General features: G+C 44.6%; 1 protein-coding gene across 1 annotated transcript in view; it reads right to left on the reverse strand.

Annotated features, from left to right (window-relative positions):
* Positions 1 to 13,208: 13,208 nt before the first annotated feature.
* The window catches only part of LOC149329985 (uncharacterized), a 221,959-nt gene continuing 215,917 nt past the window's right edge, over positions 13,209 to 19,250 (reverse strand). Inside the window, exons 5-6 of the mRNA XM_089560702.1 lie at positions 15,206 to 15,259; positions 13,209 to 13,864 (exon numbers count right to left, since the gene is read on the reverse strand). Of these exons, the coding sequence (XP_089416828.1) occupies positions 13,224 to 13,864; positions 15,206 to 15,259 (695 nt within the window). The 3' untranslated portion in view covers positions 13,209 to 13,223. The remainder of the gene's footprint in view (positions 13,865 to 15,205; positions 15,260 to 19,250) is intronic.

Raw genomic sequence — 19,250 nt, forward strand, 5'->3', positions numbered from 1 at the left:
CAGGATACTGCCACCCTATTATTACACTAGTAACGCAGCCAGCTCCTTCACAGCCACGCTCGTGCATAGAAATATCACCGCGATTCAACATTTTATAAATGAATCGGGAGAAGATCACACCCTACTTGAGATAGTACCAAGGCAAAAAGGGGACACCAATCTTTTCATCCGCCCAGAAGCAAAGGCACCGGACTCCTACAGTTGTTGATAAACACAATAAAGCTGGCTGCTATAGCTCAACTAATAATTATGGAAGACTTCAACTCTCAACAGTCAGCCTGGGGATATCCCAGGTGAAAATATGAAGTGGAATTTGAGATGGACCTACTTGTATTCAAGTGGTGCGACTTCAAAGCAAGTCGTTTTGCGAATGGTCCCATTTGCTTTCAAGCGGTCCCACACGAAAGCAGGTGGTTTTGCGAATGGTCCCACTTGCTTTCAAGTGGCACCATTTAAGCAAGTGGTTTTCACAAATGGTCTCATTTGCTTTCAAGTGGTGCCATTCAAAAGCAAGTGGTTTTCAAAGTGCGACCACCAGACTGAAAGTGGCCACAGATGGGCATCAAGTGCAACCATGATCCATGTGAACATTTGCATATTAAACAAACAAGGCCGAACAATAAGATTCTTAAATAGAGAGGTCAGCAGCTTAACCTACTGAATTGTATTCTTCATTTGCTCAATCACTGTGGTCCAAATTATACGAAATAACTGTGCTCAATTGGCAAGCGCCACTGGCCCCAGTATGAGAGTCTCACAAGGAAGGTATATATATATATAGAAGGAAAAAAGTGTTCTGGGGATGTGTACACACAAGGCAGTGTTATTAATGTTTGACTATAGTATGTCTTTCTTCTGTGCGATGTATGCTTGTGTATGTGTCTTGATTTCCATGACAGTATATGCGATTCTCAGTTTCAATTCTCCTGTGAAAATGTTGGCACCAAGCTCGACGCTGCCCTCCAGTCCTCACAAATCAGTTTTCCTTTTGCTCCTTAATAATATGCAAAGGCACAATTGGAACCAATTTCAAAACCCAGTTGGAATCATCTGAAATATCGAATTTCATGATTCTACTTAAAATTTCAAATTTTTTTTAATGGTTCCGTTTGCTCAAGTGGTCCCATTTGCTCAAGTGGTCCCATTTGCTCAAGCGGTCCCACTTTTCCAAGTGGTCCCTGTCCAATGACCCACTTTAAGTGGTCCCACTTGCAAATTTCCACCTGTAGACTCAAAACTTTTACACCTGTGGCAGGCACAAAAAGGCCCCCACAAACTCTGTAAGAAGCAAAAACACAACAAGCGACCCCGGAAAAAGATAGCTGGAATCGAGATGTGAATTGAGGAACATACATTTACTCCAAACACAACAATGGAACCGAATATGTGAAAGCATCAATGGACAGCTCGCAAAAAAGAAGACATATGGCATCTTCTAAGACACCTGCTTGACCCAGAACAAACACGTACCGTGCAACAAAGTCGACTGTACAGATTCATACATAAATATGAGGGTACAACTGAAGACATAATCAAAGAGCTAGCAGAACACTCTCTAAACACAGATGAGGGTACAATACAACCAGACTACCGGGGACTCCTAATCCAAATGCAGACACAGATCTTAAAGACGCGGACGGACAAAATTTGCGGCAGGACCACACAAAGTAACAAATAAGACTCTCAGGAACTTAGACACAACGTCGATCGCAGCAGTTAGACCTTATGAACAAATACTGGCATGCAGGCACATATTACAAGAGTGGAAACGTGAAAATCCCTTTTATTCCTAAAGCGGGTGAGAATTTCAGCACTGAGAATCTACACCCAACTTCATTAACATTATGCCTAGGCAAACTAATGGAGCATGTCATCCTCAACAGGCTCCAAAACTATGCGGAGGACATGAACCTCCTACCTGAAGCAATATTAGGATTCAGGACCAAACTATCTACCCAGGACATACTCTTGCAGCTTAACAAGGACATAATTGAAGCTGACAAGGGAACGGGAACGAAAGAAATGTTGGGTTTAGCTTTCTACAACATCACCCGCAAAGCCATATCGACAAACTTGTCAGAAATCAACCCCAGAGAAAGGACATACAACTGGAATCCGATCCTTCCTCACTAACAAAACAACAGTGATAATGGTGAGAATAGAGTCTGCCCCAATCACACTTGGAAGCAAAGGAACACCACAGGGCTCCGTCCTGTCCCCTGTCCTTTTTAACCTCTCCCTCATCAAAATTCCCCCCAAATTGCCACAAATCCCAGACCTACATCACACGTCCTATGCAGTGCAGATGACATCTCGCTTTGGGTAACCAAAGGATGCGAAGGCTACATAGACGACACACTCCAAGAAGCAATGGACATCATTGAGGCATACGCATGGCAGTTCGGCCTCACTTGTTCAGAGAAAAAATCTGAACTCCTTGTGATACAACATAAACGAAGAGGTAGGAGAACTACGACTTACCCCCCGCAAAAAATTATCTATGTCAATGGACGATCCGTCAAATAGGTACAAACCATCAGAATACTGGAGTTGTATTTACAATCAAATGGAAAGAATAATGACACACTCACTAAGCTAAAACGCACAATAGAAGAGACGGCGCGATTAATCCACCCCATAGCTGATCGAAGACAAGGGGTGAGGGAAAGAGATTTATGCCGACTAGTGCAGGGCGTTGCGCTAAGCAGGATACCCTATGTGACATCTTATCTCAAATTTGCAAAAGCAGAAAGGACAAATTGGATAGCATGATACAGCAGGCCTACAAAGCTGAATTAAGACTCCAACTAAATGCCTCAACTAAAAGGCTTATGAGGTTATGAATACAGAACACCTACAATGAACTGAAAGAAGCCCATTTAGTGGCTCAAACAGCGAGATTAGCCAATTCCAGAACTGGCAGGAGTATTCTTACCAGGCTTGATATTAACTTTCAACCTACGAATAAAGACACTAAAGTAGACTTGCCCCGTGACTATAGGATGGCCCTATACTAATCAACCCACTCCCCATAAACATGCACCCCAAACACCACGAGAGTAGAAGACAAGCCCGAGCCAAAGCCTTACATAATAAAATACAGACAATGCGCTGGAACACTTGATGTAGATGCGGCAGAATACAAACGTAAGAATGTCTTTGCAATCGTGGCTGTGAACGAGAATGGTGGCCACATCGTCTCCGCAACAATCTAAACGAAATCCTCTGAAACGGCAGAAGAGGCGGCTGTAGCCCTCGCCCTAGCGCATACCCAAGAGAGCATCATTCTCAGCGATTCAAAATGGCTATTATTAATTTCGCAAAAGGGCTAAATACAAACACCTCCCTTAGAATCCTTAAAGCCATCAAATTCTCACCAAATTATTCGAAACTGATATGGATCCCGGCCCATTCAGGGAATCCGGGGAAAGAGGCAGCCCACAATAAATCCCAAGGTTTCATCGACTGGGCAGTGGATTAGTCTGGCTCCCTGAATTTCACGAAGGACTCCATGATCACATATCATGATGCCACCAATCATTTTAAACTAAAGAGGAGAACTTTCCCTGCTCCAGACAAAAGCCTGACTAAAGAACAAGAGGTCACATAGTGTCGTCTACAGACGAGATCGATACGCACCCCATCAGTCCTCAAGCACATTTATCCGGATGTATACAACCCAAACTGTAAACACTGTGGCCAATGAGCCAACTACGATCACATCTTGTGGGTTTGTAAAATAGAGCTACCTCCGGGTGATCACTCCTTTTCTCGAGCGGTGGGAGACCGTGCTGGCTAGCTCTGACCCCAGAACACAAGTTTTGGTGGTGGAGTGGGCTGACAAAGCCGTCGAGGTCTATGTACTCTCGACCACTTAACGCGACCTCTTACCAAGCTCTTTCAGGTGAATAAATGTTTTACAATCAATCCGTGGCTTAACTTGTACATGCGATGTTTTACTCGTTGCCTCTGCATACTGCACAAATAGAAGTCATATGTGGAGATATGTCTCCACTGTATTGAAACTACACTCCACTCATGCGATGAATGCACAGCACTAGAATGTGTATATAGCTCGATGCCGCCACGTGGAACGCATGTCACTCATACCCTGAAGTCTTTGCATGGGCAGGGCCTTTGTTAGAAAGACCTGATCATGCACAAAGATTTAAAATACAGCTGCTGTCCGGGATTGTTTTCAGAATAAAACAGAATAGTGTGTGTGTCTAATATATGTGAAGGCGGCATAAAATGATTTCAATAAATGACTTATGTAGGAAATATTTAGGGGCGCTGGTTGTCAGGCATTCATTCATGCTTTTCCTTAAGCTTACACACAGAATGAGTGCAGTACCAAAAATTTTATTCTGCTCAATGACCTGATTTGAAAATTTGCAAGCATTGATTTATGAATGATTTATACTGTAATCTGGGCGTTTAAATTCTTATACAAAGGCTACTGGCACATGTGTTGTCTGCATCATTTTTGCAGAGAGCATGTACAGGTTACACTGATAGTTCATTCCTCCAAGCTTCACATTTAATGAGATTCGGTGTGTGTGTGTGTGTGTGTATATATATATATATATATATATATATTGCTACGACAAACAGGAAGTGGAAGACGAAGTGGCCTCCAGCGTGAAAAGGGATGAACGAAGGAGAAGAGGTTGATGGTGCTTCCTGTTCGCGTTGGTGCTCCCTGCCGCTCCTTGCTTGGAACTACTCAGTCTGTACCCCTACCACTTGTAAATAAATGTAAATAGTATTTTCCCTCAACATCCTTGGTGGTGGTGCGGCGTAAATACTATTTACGTTTATATATATAACTTGATAATAAGGAAATTATTTCTACTTTTATTTGGTTATGATGCCTAAGAAATCATATGACCCAAGTCCAACATTGAAGTTGTAATCCTTGCTCTCTTCCTCTGCTTGATCAAACTGCCACACAGCTCAGTGAAAATGAAATGGTTATTTTACCTCAGGACTTACTTGAAGCATCCTCAAACCTATTTTTTCTCTCTCTCTCCCTCTGTGTATGTGTGTGTGTTTGGCGCTGGTCCAAGTTCGAACCCCAGACCAGGACAAATTCTTCTTTAACTACGAAGTTTCCGAGAAAGCTGTATAGCTTTTCTTTGTAGCCGTACGGCTGTGTTCAGGTGGATGTCAGTGAGACACAGCCTTGCGATGTGACGTCGGTTAGTTAAATTTGTGAGATGAGCATTGCATTTTGTTTGCTGACACTTTTATGATACAATGAGCAGAGAAGATGAACCTAGCGGCAAGGCTTTGAATTGCTTCTAGTGCACAAGATTATTTTGATTACAGTCTAAATATAGCTCATGCATACTCTAGTTTGGGCCATACAAATGTTACACAGGCTAACGATTTCAACGATGGTGGTTGAAAGCATATAGAGTATAGAGCTTATACAGTACCATTTGTAGGGAATGTTCACTTTTGATTTCTTTGTGCTGAGCAAATGCAGCACATTGATCTATTTTCTCACTGCCACTGACTGTGACGTCGCTAGAAACCCAGAAAAATTTTGTCATGTCCATGTGTTATGGCCCTTGTCATGTGGTGTATGATGCCTCCAATTGGTAGTCTAACTGCATGCGCATAGTGGAGTGAGGTGAGTATGCCCAGAGAATCAGTGGCAATGATGCTGCTCTTAATGTTATTGTCTACTATTTTCTCTACAGCAACAGGCTGTGCATAACACTCTCCACCAAAGATGGGTGCATTCTGAGATAGCCGCACTGTTCTTTCCCAATTGTTTTGCACCACGGCACTTCCAAAGCAGCATGCCGATTCTGAACCATTGGCATAAAATGCTGTGTGTTCCTCACATTTTCGTTTCCTAAATATTCTTGTAATATATGTTCATTAGCTGTTTATTTAAAAAAAAATGTGTTAATGTGTGGTAATGTACAAGACAGCATTATGGCCTGCGTTCTTTAAGAAGAAATTTAGAACATCGGCACTAATCTAAATTTCACGTGAGTGATGAAAATTTGGTGCCCCCTGCGAATACAGTTTAACCCAGAAAGGCTGTCCAAGCAGCCAAAGCAATGGACTGCACCCCATTGCCAGTTGGAAAAGCAAGCAATTTGTTGGCTTGGTAGGTGGACAAGTTGTGCAGTTTTTCAGGGATGCCATTTAGTTTTCTTGCTAAAATTGAAGCCAAAGGAAGAGCCATCACTCCTCCAACTAAAACAGGACGAAAATCCTAACAGTAACCTTCAAAAGAGACACTCAACTCTCCCAGCCACCAAGCCAGAATTTCGGTTGCCTCTTTGTCTGGCAGGTGAAGTGGCCTCTCTGATCAGATGCTTGGCTCGCACCTGCAAAAACTGTACTTGCAACCAACAAGAGTTTCTGCTTAATTACAGAAGCTGCAGGCAAGCAACAATGAATGATTATTTCTCAACGAACCTAGGCCATAATTTGCTACCTCGCAAGTGATGTTTGCTCAGGATCTTTCATACAGAAATTTTTCAGTCCAGCATACAGAAGTCTGAAGATGCCAACATCAGCTGCATATGTGATAAATAGGAGTTTGTTACAATGTACCAGGTATTTTGGCTCCGATGCATTGCAGTAATGCATCAAAGAAACATTCCAAGTATACGTTATGTATGATTAGAGACCGGATTTTAGGCAAATGCCTATTTTTTTCAACGCTTGGTAGACACACCATTTTTACATATGAGCACGAATTAGGTGTTGACAATATGTTTAATACTCTTTTTATAGTGCCTATAAATGCCTTTTTGGTGTCAGTGCCTACAAATGCCTATTTCCGACGTCAGTGCCTAAAAATGCCCTATTTTACAGAAAAGGGGCCTGAAATACGCTGTGGTTTTGCTTTCAGATTCTGTTTGCTTTCGAAGCCATTTCGGTTTTCAGTGGAACACACACGTGGCAACATTAGATGACCTCGTAAGTTGGCTGTGGTGAACACTGCACTTACGCCGGCTGCGTACACAATACCAACCACGCCAGCCGAAAATATCGAAGCAACCTTTTTCCTATTTTCTGCCATTTTATAGTGGCAGCTTGTTGATGACTTTGGCTGTTAAAGTGGTAGTTAACCAGATGGCACCACAAATGACAACATATTTATTAATGTTGAAGCATCGTGTATGCCTGCAATAAATAAGTTCAATTCCTGTGTGAGCGAAGACTGAACTCATTTGTCAGATGCTTTGAATTGACAATGTTTCTACCAAATTCTAAATACATGGCCTCCTGTTAAGGCGTTCATTGTTTCTACCTTTGTGCACGACAAGCAAATTGTTTCTTTGAGAGGTTCACCAAAGTGTTATCAAAGGGTTGGTAACCGTCCCTTTTGCTCTGCTGAAGCATATGTATTGTACGAAAAGTTGCGTGACAGCCTTAAAAAAAAATGGCTTCTAATGTTCGCACCTTGCTTAAGGTCCCAAATCCTTCTTGCTGTGTTTTTCTTTTATTTTACGGCAGATATTGCGCGCTGAAGTTCGAAATTGTCTTCACTTTTGATAAAGTTTATAGTGCCTATTTATCTCCGTTAGGTGCCTAAAATGGAATTTTAGCCGCCTATTTATGGCGCCTAAAACGTGCTTTTTAGTGCCTAAAAATCCGGCCTCTATTCATGATACTGATCATCGTTCTATAAAAAAAAGTCAGCGTTGCTGGGCAGTTTTTGTTCTCTTTTTAATTTACAATAGGATATGTTTGAAAGATCGCACGACACTGTGCAGGAACACAATTGCCAGCAGTAAAAACACAAAAAACTGCCAATGGTCGAATAAACTTAAGCATTCATCTTTGACTTAGGCTGCGAGATAGCTAAATCTAGCAGACTGCCAGGCACTATTGCAGACTGCTAGGCAAAAGAGGGATGAGTGAAACACTGTACCTAAGGAAAGGCACGTTAACTGGCACGTGGAACCTGAGAGAAAGAGTAGAGGGAAGAAAAGAGAGTGCAGTGGTATTTATGAAAGAGATGGAGAAGACGATGACGATGAAACTGAATACAAGGCGGAAGAAGGAGAAAATGAAGTGAACGATTAAAAGCAGGGGTGGTGACGTGGACAGGAGGAGGAACTTCATAAGTGCGGACGTTAGCACAAGGCCGTCAGCTGTTGCAAGAGGTGTTCGATCGTGAGCCTACTGACCAGGAATGGTCCTCACCGGCTGATGCCGCGGTCCCATTTTGGAACACAAGCGCTGTTCCAATGCCTCAGGAACGATGACCCAGCCAGCACCTGGTGTTTCCTCCCAGACCTCGGCACCAGTACGAGGACACTCCAGCGCCAACATCCAGCTAAGGTGACGCGGCCGCACTGACTCCCTTCACCTGATCCTCTTCAACACTACTCTCTTGAAACAGTTGCTTGTCTTGAAACAAGGTACCACCTGGGTTTTTGTTTGTACTCCGTCTCTGAGATAGCGTGCTAACCACCCGTGTTTGGTAGCAAGCCTGTACGAGTGTGATTTTGTGGTTTACGCATGACGATCATTAGTGTGGAAGGGCTGCGGAGTTTTCTGTAGCGTTATCTTGGTGTAGGTGTAGTGCGCTTTTTGTTTGTTGTTCAGTCAAGTATAAAGTGTGTCGTCTTGAGTTTCCCTTTAAAGCCTTTTCTCTGCTTTATAGGCCTCACGCACATAGAGCACTTACCATTCAACATCGCAGGCACATTTTTGTATGACAGCGTACCCGGGGGCACTGACAATCGAACCGTGCACCTCCCACATGCGAGGTGGATGCTCAAACGACTAGGCCACCACTGCGGTTAGGCATGAAAACGAGTGACAAACTGAAATCCATGAACTGACACATAAGTGGCCACTAATTAAAGGGTCCCTGAAACGGTGTCCATGTAGGCAAAGAGAAGTCGAAGTATTGATAGACATTGAACGATCCATCATCCTACCGCAAAAATTTTTGATCTACCTTGTGCGGAACCAGAGATAATGGATATTAAAAATGACCACCAGCCTTTTCCCTCTCAACTCGTACACCGGAGCGAACCATAAAAAAATAAAGATTACAGGCCGGGACCATGCTCCGCCCACAAATATGTCATCGACGAGATCGGTTTGTTTACTTCCGGTTGACGCGCTCTTTCGCTCGCTCGATCACTCGCTCGCTCGCTTTCCCGCTGTCTGCTATGTTCACCTGTGTCTCGCAACCGTCGCTGCGGCTTCTCTCGTACTATAGACCCCGAGCAGAAGGAACGACTTTTGCGGATGAGTGCCGAAATGGGATTTCAGCCTTAAGGCGGGGACACATGTGCGAAAAGTGTGTGCGATTCGCTGCGGCGCGCCGTTGTGAACGACGTCGTAACAACCGATCGCAGCCCGTCGCCTGCGTCCAACCTGCTGGATGTCTACGACAAGCCGCGCGCGGAAAACGCAAGGACGGGAAGCGGGAGCCAATACGAGTGCGGAGAGCGGCAGCGTCATGATGCCGTACAGCGCGCTGCTCAGGGCGCTCGGGGCCGAGCCACGCCGGACCGGCCTGCCAGCCTTGATGCCGGCCACCGGCGACTGAAAAACGCGCTAGTATTGTTTGTTCTCGTCCATAGCAAGCCCTTGGATAGATGCATGTCAAAAATGCATAATTTCTGACGATCGTTGGCCAATACCGAGTTGCTGGTAAAAGTGATGACTGCGATACAAGCAAATTTCATCCAACAGCCGATTTGGAGCTGCTGCTACTTAGTGCAGTTCGCCTACCGTCTGCTAGCTCCGTTGCTGAAGGCATCGTGGAAATCGAACATATCTTTTATTATGGGACGAGTTCGCAGTAAAGCGATGTGGATAGTAGGCCTTTTATTATAGCGCAGGCAACTTCCGAAGCGCCATCAGCTGCGGTTTCAATGCGAAACCAGATAGGCCTAGCGACGACTAGGGCAGCCTGGGACCAGCGCGCAGTTCGTCGCGCGGCGTTGCCGCAGGCGGTGTCGTTGCCGAAAGATCCACTTTTGCACAGACATATTTTCGTTGCTTGAATCTAGGAAGCATCCTCGCTGGTATCATGGCTGTTTTGCATTTTCTTGTGCGAACGTGATGTACGCCGAGCATGCCGGCCGGCCGGCCAGCCTGGATCCCGTCTGCCGGCGACATAAAAACGAGCTAAAGTGTGTTCTTGACGTAAATAATAAACCCTGGGATAAGAAATGTGAAAAATGTGTCATTTTTGAGGATCGCTGACCAATACTGAGCTGCTGGTAAAGGTAACGACTGTGATACGAGCAAATTTCTTGCCACAACCGTCTCGCAGCTGCCGCTGGTCCGACGTGGGGTCCGGCTCGCCTGGCGCCCGCTCGCTTCGCTGCAGAAGGAGTCGCGGAAAGTGACCATACTATTATTTTATTGTGAGATGATGCTGTTGACTGCAAAGCGATGTGTAGAGTAAACCTTGTATTATAGCTCAGGCGACTTCCGAAGCGCCGGCCGCTGCAGCTTCGATGCCAAAGAGGCAATAGGCCTAGCGACGACCACGGCAGCCAGGCAGCAGCAGAGCTCGTCGCCCTGAGCGCCCGCGAGCGGTGCCGTTGCCTAAAGCTCGCAACATAAGCAGGCGTGCTTTGTCGCTGCTCGAGAAGTATTTCTGATAACAAGGCGATCTTTCCTTGTGATATTTGTACACCATCCCAAGCAGCGCTCAGGCATTGCTGCACGGCGGCGAAGTGCGACACGTTTTGTGAGCGGAGCTTGGGTAGGGCGGCGCAGCGATGCTCACCGCTCCGTGTCTCCCTGCTTGTAGTGGGGCGGCAGTTCGCAAGCGACGATCGGTGCAGCGCGTCGGCCAAGCTTTTAAGGACACGCCGTTCAGAAATCGAGCGCTGAATCCTGACGACGACGACGGCTCGCTCACTTCCATCTTTCGGCAGACAGTGCCGAAGGGCAACATCTTGCCGAACCCTGGCTTTGCAACCAACGACACAGCACGGCCGGTCCATTTTGATTGCGCATGCGACGGAGGTCGCGACAGAAATCAGTAGTGCGGTGACTCCAAATCGCACCTCGATTCTCGATTCGGTTCGACGGCGGCGCCGGCGGAGTGACACAAGCGGCACGAGCAGACGAAAACATTGTAAACCGGAAGTGCAGTACTAATTTCTGACACCAGACACACAATAACTGCGTAAACATGCATATAAACGACAACTCTGCTTGCTGAAATGCGAAATGTTTCCGAAAAGAGTAAGAGTGTGAAGTATCTAGAGCTTCTAGTTTGTTAAATGCGTGATTTCACGTTGGCACCGCGAACCAATCTTAGGCCAGCACTTGTGACGTAAAGAGTACAAACTGACGTAATGAGTACGGATTCGGGCGGAAGTTCACCGCCGCTGGTCGCCGCGAGGCTCGGGAGAGGTAGTTTTTGAAAATGTATTGTAAATTATCTACTCGCCTTTGATGTATTGTACGCGGCATGAACGTTCAGTGGCCTACGCTCTACATAATGCAAGTATTTGTTTGCCAACCTCAGACACCCCTTTCAGGGACCCTTTAATAGCATGATGGGTAGTAAACTCTTCATAATTCGTATTTCAAGAGACCAGAAGAAATGCCTGAGTTATCTGCATGTCGACGCATGAAATGCCATCCCCGCCCTCAAAAAAATAAACAAACACTGCCAATAATGCGCTGACAGGTTAAGAGGAGTCTACATTGCCAAACAACAAACAGCATGTGACAAGCAGCTTCAGCGTGCCGGAAGAAAAAAGTGGACTTAAATGAGGGGAACACAAGTTTGCATCGGAAGGGTGACACTGCTCATATATGTATAAAAAAAAAGATGTGACCCTTGACAAGCCAGTTGACATCGCCACGGGCTAGCAGTTAAGCTCAGAAACTGAATCTACAAGTCTAGGCGGTTTCTTGGGCTAGCAGCAATTACCCTTCTATCGTCGGCACTACTGCTACTGTAGGCACATCAGATGTGCATGGACTACAATGTGCAACGCAATAGGTGGGATTTTTACACTATCGCTTGAATTGCCAGTGACACCTCCTCTTCCCCCCCTCCCCCCCCGTCCGATTGGAACCCCATGCGAAAGTCAGTAAGTGAGCTTTCCCACATATTAGTTTACAAAGAGATAGCGGAGCTCATGCTAGAAGAGCTGTGAAGGCGACAAGACGAGTGCCGCGGGCGTTAAGCATGTATCACATTATGGATATAACAAACTGCCGGCTCATGCACTGTTATGGTTCGAAAGGGGTGGTAGGCCATCTTATTCTCGTCACATGTGATACGTGAGAAGGTACACCAACAGAACTGTGCAGGAGGTCCAAGCCTCCCAGTGTCAAAATGTGACCGGCCCACATGAAAAATAACTCAGACAATACCTTTGCTGCATGTTATCATGATTACCTCATGTAAATCGATAAGGCTTTTTCAAGTAACACCAACACAACATAGAAGCTAGCAGAATGTGAAATGGTTACAAACAGTTGCTATTCTGACAGACAAAATAGATTAAAAATGGCTTGGAAACAATGCTCCATAAATATTATGCCATTTCTATTCAGCGGAGACAGTGCTCTGAGAAATGATGATGCAGGTGTTAGTGAACTCCTTTATTGGCTTTCGTTCCAAGGAAGAAAGAACTCTTAAAGCCTGAAAATTAATGAAAGACATTATTTTGGAGCTGGACACCAATTTGTCGCTAATCATTCCAGCCACCAAGACTGCTGGAATAAGCATATAAATATTTACACAAGAACAAGTTTTCCTTTATTGTCATACAAACATTTATAGGTTAAGTGATATTAATAAACGAATTTATAATTAGGGTCAAAACAATTGTCCTACTCAGACTAATTACTGTGCAACCTTTCACTCCCTCAAATCTTTTTATTGAGGCAGGGTGAACACTAGCGCCAGAGAATAATACTGAGTACAATGCTTTTGACAGACTCAGCCCAACAAGAAGTGATGGCATTCACGTGTGATGGTGATTTTACTTCCACTCACGCGAGTTTATAAGCACAGCAGGCTTCCTATCAGTCTTCAGGAATGACTCAGAGCGGGTGTGTTGTCTAATGACACAAAAATGTCATTTTCTAACAAGTTTGTCAAAATGAACAAAGCTTAAAATGCAATTACTGATGCAGATTAGCTACCCACAACTTACATAGGGTAGTCAGCTAGAATCTTTCTAGCTTGTACACAAATTGGCAGTTAGCAAAACAGTTAAACCAGGGGGCATCACGGACCATTGCTATTTTTTGTGAACAGCGTTTTTGTGGTAGTTCAAACTATGGCTATGAGTGAATCTCTTTTGGCACAAATCACATTGGTAGGGCTTTTCACCAGTATGGGTTCTAACATGAGTCACAAGGCTTGAACATACCGCAAAAGCCATGGGGCACAGCTGGCACTGAAACGGCTTTTCACCCGTGTGGGTACGGGTGTGTGTCACCAGGTTGTTTCTCTGTGCAAAGCTGCCACCACAGTGGTCACATCGGTAGGGACGTTCCCCTGTGTGAGTGCGCTGGTGTACCCGCAGATGTGCTCTTTGTGAAAAGCTGCTACCACAGTGGTCACAGTGGTATGGGCGGTCGCCTGTGTGAATGCGCTGGTGTTGCTCTAGGGTGGAATGTAGTGCAAAGTTCTTTCCACAGTCGTCACAGTGGTATGGGCGGTCGCCTGTATGGACTCTGAGATGCCGCACTAGATGGTATCTTTTTTTGAATAACTTGCTGCAGTGGGTGCATTTGTGCATTTTATTTCCTGTAGGTTTGCCCCGGTGGTTACCCATGCCAGAAGGAGTAGATTCCATGCAGTGGCTGACTACGTGCTTTTCCCTGGGTAAATCTAGCAGAGGAGGTGCACCACGTCCGGTCTCTGTGAAGACTGAACCTGCATTTTTAGACAAAGTACATTCAACAAAATTCAAGAACCTACAATCCATAGTTCACTGGGAGTTAGGGATAAAAAATGAATGCAGAGGACACACTCATCAAGAGGTGCAGGTGTTTATAAAAAGTTTTATTTAACAGATAGGCCTTAAGGACAATTCAGGACTGAAACAAGATGTCCCTATAGTGAATTCTGCACAAAGCTGAAGAAAACATTTAGCAGGCAAGAAATATCATCAATGATAGTCACCGCCATTGGCCCTAGCATTCGCATTACTGGCCCTACTTATGGCACATTTAATAAGGAGTAATAATATGTTCTCCCTGCTCAACTCCGGCTGACACAGTTCAAGACTGCCGGATCCAATCCTGTGATTGTGTATGCTACTGAGCGCACGCCGAACACAGCGGGCCTTGCTCTGAAGGAACAAAGGTATGACACTGTGGCTCAAATAAAAAGGCATTTATTGCTACAACAACAATAACGCCCGCTAGCAAGATATGCTAAGGAATCAAGGACGTCCAACTGAGCAGCATAGTTACAAGCAAACGGGCACGCCAGGGCAAAGGGGAAACTCCGAAACAAGACAGGATGAGCTGGCAGGAGAATGTTCCCACCATAAGGCCTCCCTGCATTGGTGGAGAGTGGAGCGCCGCATCGAAGCGACCGTACGCGACAAACAGCCTAGCCCATGAGAGAGTGCTCTCCCGCCTGTGCGCAGCAGTCACGCAATCTGTGGCACTCAAGTCGGCACAACACAGGCGCCCTCTCTTGCTAGTTAAGGTAACTAACCAGGGAGAGTCACACTGCGCTCTCCTCCTTGAGACCGGTCGTGGGAGGGTGCATCGCAGGAACGCAAACCACAGGGGAAGGCGTGGGCAACGTCCAGACACAAGACAGACACTGTCCAAAGTCCACCCAGGTGTGCTTAACTATACGAATGGCAATTAGCTATGCTTAGCACAAAGGACAACACCATTTTTTTGCTTTATTTGCTCATCAAACAGTGTCTAAGGGAGAGCGAAGGCGTCAAACCCTGCACAAGTTTTTACATCACTGAACAGAACTCAAAAGGGTGATAGCTTGGTCAAAAGTTGATATTTCAAAGAAAACTTTCCAGAATATCGTACGCAATTATCGTCACTCGGCAGAGTTCTGTAAACTGAATCTTCCATATCCTTTATGCTGATTTAGACCACCGGAGCCCTCCACTACGGCGTCTCTCATAGCCTTAGTCGCTTTGGGACGTTAAACCCCATAAAACCAAACCAAACCTTTATGCTGATTGTTGAAAGGCAACCTCCACGAAAGAGCTCATGCAGAAAAACTGCAGATTCTAACCTGGTGAGTTCTGTCCAGAAGGTACACCAGGTTCGTGGTCTCCGTAGCGCAAGCCTGCATACGAAAACCACATTACATCCACTAAGACAAAAGATTACATGTGCACCAGCTCATGTGGCGTTATGTGCATGAGACGGTCAATATGGAATACAATCTCGTACAACAGCTTTTCCAGACAATGCAGACTGAGTAGGGCAAACTTAAAAGCGAGTTCCAAAGCAAACATTCTTGACTTTTAATTCTGCATGCAGATGATTACGATATTTACGCTCACGAAAAACTGATTACCGCCTACGAATTTATAGACCTACTGGAACCCAGTCAACACCTATTGCATTGAAGAATGAACTTGCACAATTTCTGGCTTCATGGGAAGCACAGTACAAGTCTGCCTACACAGGCTTAAAAACTAATGACTGTCAGTAATTCTTAATGACACAACACAATGACAGAGCACTCATTTTTTTAATAAACCTTTTATACCTCCTGAACATGCAGCGTAGACAGACGAGGGACGAACGAGAGACGAGACACACAGTGTGCTGAGGCACAGCACCCTGTGACTGTCGTCTCTGCTTCGTCCCTCGTCTGTTAGCGCTGCATGATCAGGATGTCAAACCAACTTGCCCAGCAACACACCCTGCTTTTATACCTGTTATTCTGCAAAGAAGGAAAAAAAAAGGCTTTAGAGCATAGCTACTGGTAAGAACGGGCAGGTTACAGCTGCCCATGAATGCTACCTATATGCCCAGCATAATGTTCCGCCTCCACAGTCTCCAAGAGTGCAATTAATCGAGTAGAAGCATGTTTGAAACTGCACACTACACTGTCTTAAGTGCAGTTAGAGCATACCACATTTACTTGTGCAACACCAGCATCTCCAATTCTGAGACGAGAAAGCAGGGGGGAAAAAAGAAAAACTATCGTGACTGAGATTCTCAATGCACTGCTCTGATTAAGGTTTAAGGTGACCAGCTTTTCTAACACCATGGCTGGCACAGAAGAAGTCCATCTCTGGGAACATGGTGATAAGGTGACATCATCGAACAGCAAAATGAGCATGAGAGCTGATGATGACAATGATGAATTGTATCATAGCAGATTATACTCATTTTAAGGACATTTTGTGATGCAAGGGAACCAGTCAAGGAAAACTAAAAAACAAACACTGCGGGTCAGTATGATAAAACTGGTCCTGCACTAAGCAACAGTGTATAGCATCACTAGAGCACAAAGCTTAAAAAAAAGCATAGGCCAATGTTTTTAGATGGATTCGCATTACAATAAAACAATTTCCACTGCAAAGACAAATAAAAGCCCGTACCACCATCATGAAATGAAATCCATAAACCATGAATTCCAGGTGTACTCATCAACATTCTGTATTTTAGAACCCTACAATAAACATTGTCACAGCACAATCCATACAGCCAAATGTAACCTGCTCTTAAAAAGGCCTCAAAACGGAAAGGAAGATGCCAGAATGCCGGCTAAATGAACACAGCAATGGATATAGTTTGGACAGAGTCAGTAATACTATGTGCGATGACAAAATGAGGCCACTCACTTGTGAACAACCACAAGGAGTCATAGTGTACTCTTCAGCAAAGCCAAAGGATGCTCAAACAAAAACCAGTAAACAGCGGCAAATACAATAGAGTATAAAATTCACCACATGATACAGCACAAGTTTTGCAGAGCCAGTCTTCACAAAACCCCAACCAGGAGTAAAAAGTGGTGGCTACACTTAAGTACGTAAGCAAACATTCACAGATCTGAGGTCATATGGCACAAGAATCAGGACAAATATTGAGGCGTCAAACACAGAGGCACGAAATGCTAAGAGTTCCAATGCGTGCAGTTCTCATCCTTGATATTCCTGCTTCGACTGAAAAATTGAAGAATATTGTATAAATAAAAAAATCAATTCGTCCTCCTATACCAAACGTTCGCACTAGGTGCTCATTTTTTTTTTTTCAATTCATCGCATCACAAAGTTGCTAAGCGACATGCAATGACCCTTTGACATTGGCACAGACTTTCCTACAAAAATATGCAACATCTCCTGAATGTTATAACTGCCCTAAAACATATGCCAATCTGACCCATTCTCTTCTGGAATGCCCCACGGCCATTCAGCCTCTTAGTGACTAATCAATGTGATTCACTACTGATACTAATTGCCCGCCACAAGAGTACACACGATGCAGGCTTCACCTGATTGCTCTATGTTGTCAGATGTTCTGTTAGTACCACGATTGAAACGGAAATCCCATTGAGAGCTTAATTAAAACTGTTCGAACATTGCACGCCAGTGAGTTCTGCTACATGACCCTTGAGCTAAGAAGAAGAAAGAACTTGGTCCCTATTTTCATTCCCGTTGTTCCCTCCTTGCCTCCCTATCCCAAGCCTAATGTCATTCCTGGGAAAAAATTATATTATTTTCAAAATGAGTTCACTAAAAAAGTTTTCAGGACTGTCCCCATTTTCATAATTATTTAAATTCCTTTAATTCAAGCAAAATCATTAAAAACATTTCCATCTAATTTTGTACATAGACACAGTGCACTGAGATAATTTCGCATGCAATTTTCCAGGTTATAAGCATCAAGCAATGCAGTCATGCAAGGCTGTCAGGTGTGGCATTGAAGGCTTCTTCCTCTGGAACCTTGTACGCATTGGCTTATCGACAATGGCCTGCAAAGTAACGGAGAACAAATGAGCGTCACTATAAAACAAACACAAATGCCACAAGCAGCGGGGTCTGCGTGCTTTTGAGCAAATCGCAATGCACAAAGAAGTAAGAATGAACAGTATCCACGTCTGACTACACACACTGTCGTTTTCCTTCTTGTGCAAGCACAAAATGAGAAAGGATGTGGATAGGAAAAAAAGTGCAATGGCAATGCAGTGTACACATTTTTTAAACTGATATTCTCACCAACTACAATGCAATGTCACTTGTACTATTTTTAGCACAGCTGGTCTGGATAGTTCCCTTAGCACAGACAGATGGATTCTTATGCATCTAACTTTGCACATGCATAGAATTGAATCTAAGGTTATGCATATGTTCGTAATAGTAGGTTGCATTCAAAGGTTCTTCTTCAAGCATTTACTCTGTGTCCTCCAAATACTGCTTTTCATGCCTGCAGTTTGAAACAATGCGTAGTAGATTAAGGAGAAGTCTCCATGGCCTCAACAGCATTGTTCATAAGCTTTGTGAATCGAATACATATAATTCAGTCTTAGATCAATGCACTTCATCAGTAGACAAACTAAGGTTCATATTCAGATGATTATCTCATTGGTGAGTGAGTGAGGATCCAGACTCAAATTCAGATCGTGACCTGAGTCGTGAATGAGTCTGGGTCAGGCTGATATTATGATCTGTGTTTTCGCAACAACGGTGCAAGCTTAGATTTTTTCGCCTCCTTATTTAATAACAGCAGACAGGAGTAGTGATTTACTGCCACGACCAGGGAAGCTTGAGGGTGAGGCAGGCTGGCGACGTCTGTGGGGGACCGAAGAAGGGAATTCCACAGAAGCAAGGAAGACAGTATTTCGTCCCATCCCCATTGCTAGTTTTACGCGGGTGCAGTAATGAGCCAGTAGTTTTCTCCGAGCCCCTCCATGATGCTGCGAGTTCATACTACCACAATGATTTGCAATCAGTAAATCATTCGTGACACATATATAAGCTGTATAATTTTGGCATAAACTAAACCCAAACAGCGTCAGACCAAGAACATGCCTTCATGAGCCTTAATTCAGATCTCTATAGCCAAACATATGTGCGGCCAAAAAGTATGACCAGACTACCAAGCAGGCAGCAGATCAAAGGATGAGAAACTGGTCATGCTATCTGGACACAAATGTGGCTGCAGGGATGTCGGAGAATACGCAGCGCGTCCAACACAGGTTTTTTTCACCATGGCATCGACCGACTGCCAGCTTACAATGCGACCCTATGCCTTGCCACAGAAAAACTTTGACTTGTGACACCACATGACCATATTTGTGGCTGTGGCCTAATGGTAGATGT

Source organism: Amblyomma mixtum, chromosome 9, assembly GCF_055824585.1.
Source record: "Amblyomma mixtum isolate Tamu chromosome 9, ASM5582458v1, whole genome shotgun sequence".
Taxonomy (NCBI): domain Eukaryota; kingdom Metazoa; phylum Arthropoda; class Arachnida; order Ixodida; family Ixodidae; genus Amblyomma; species Amblyomma mixtum.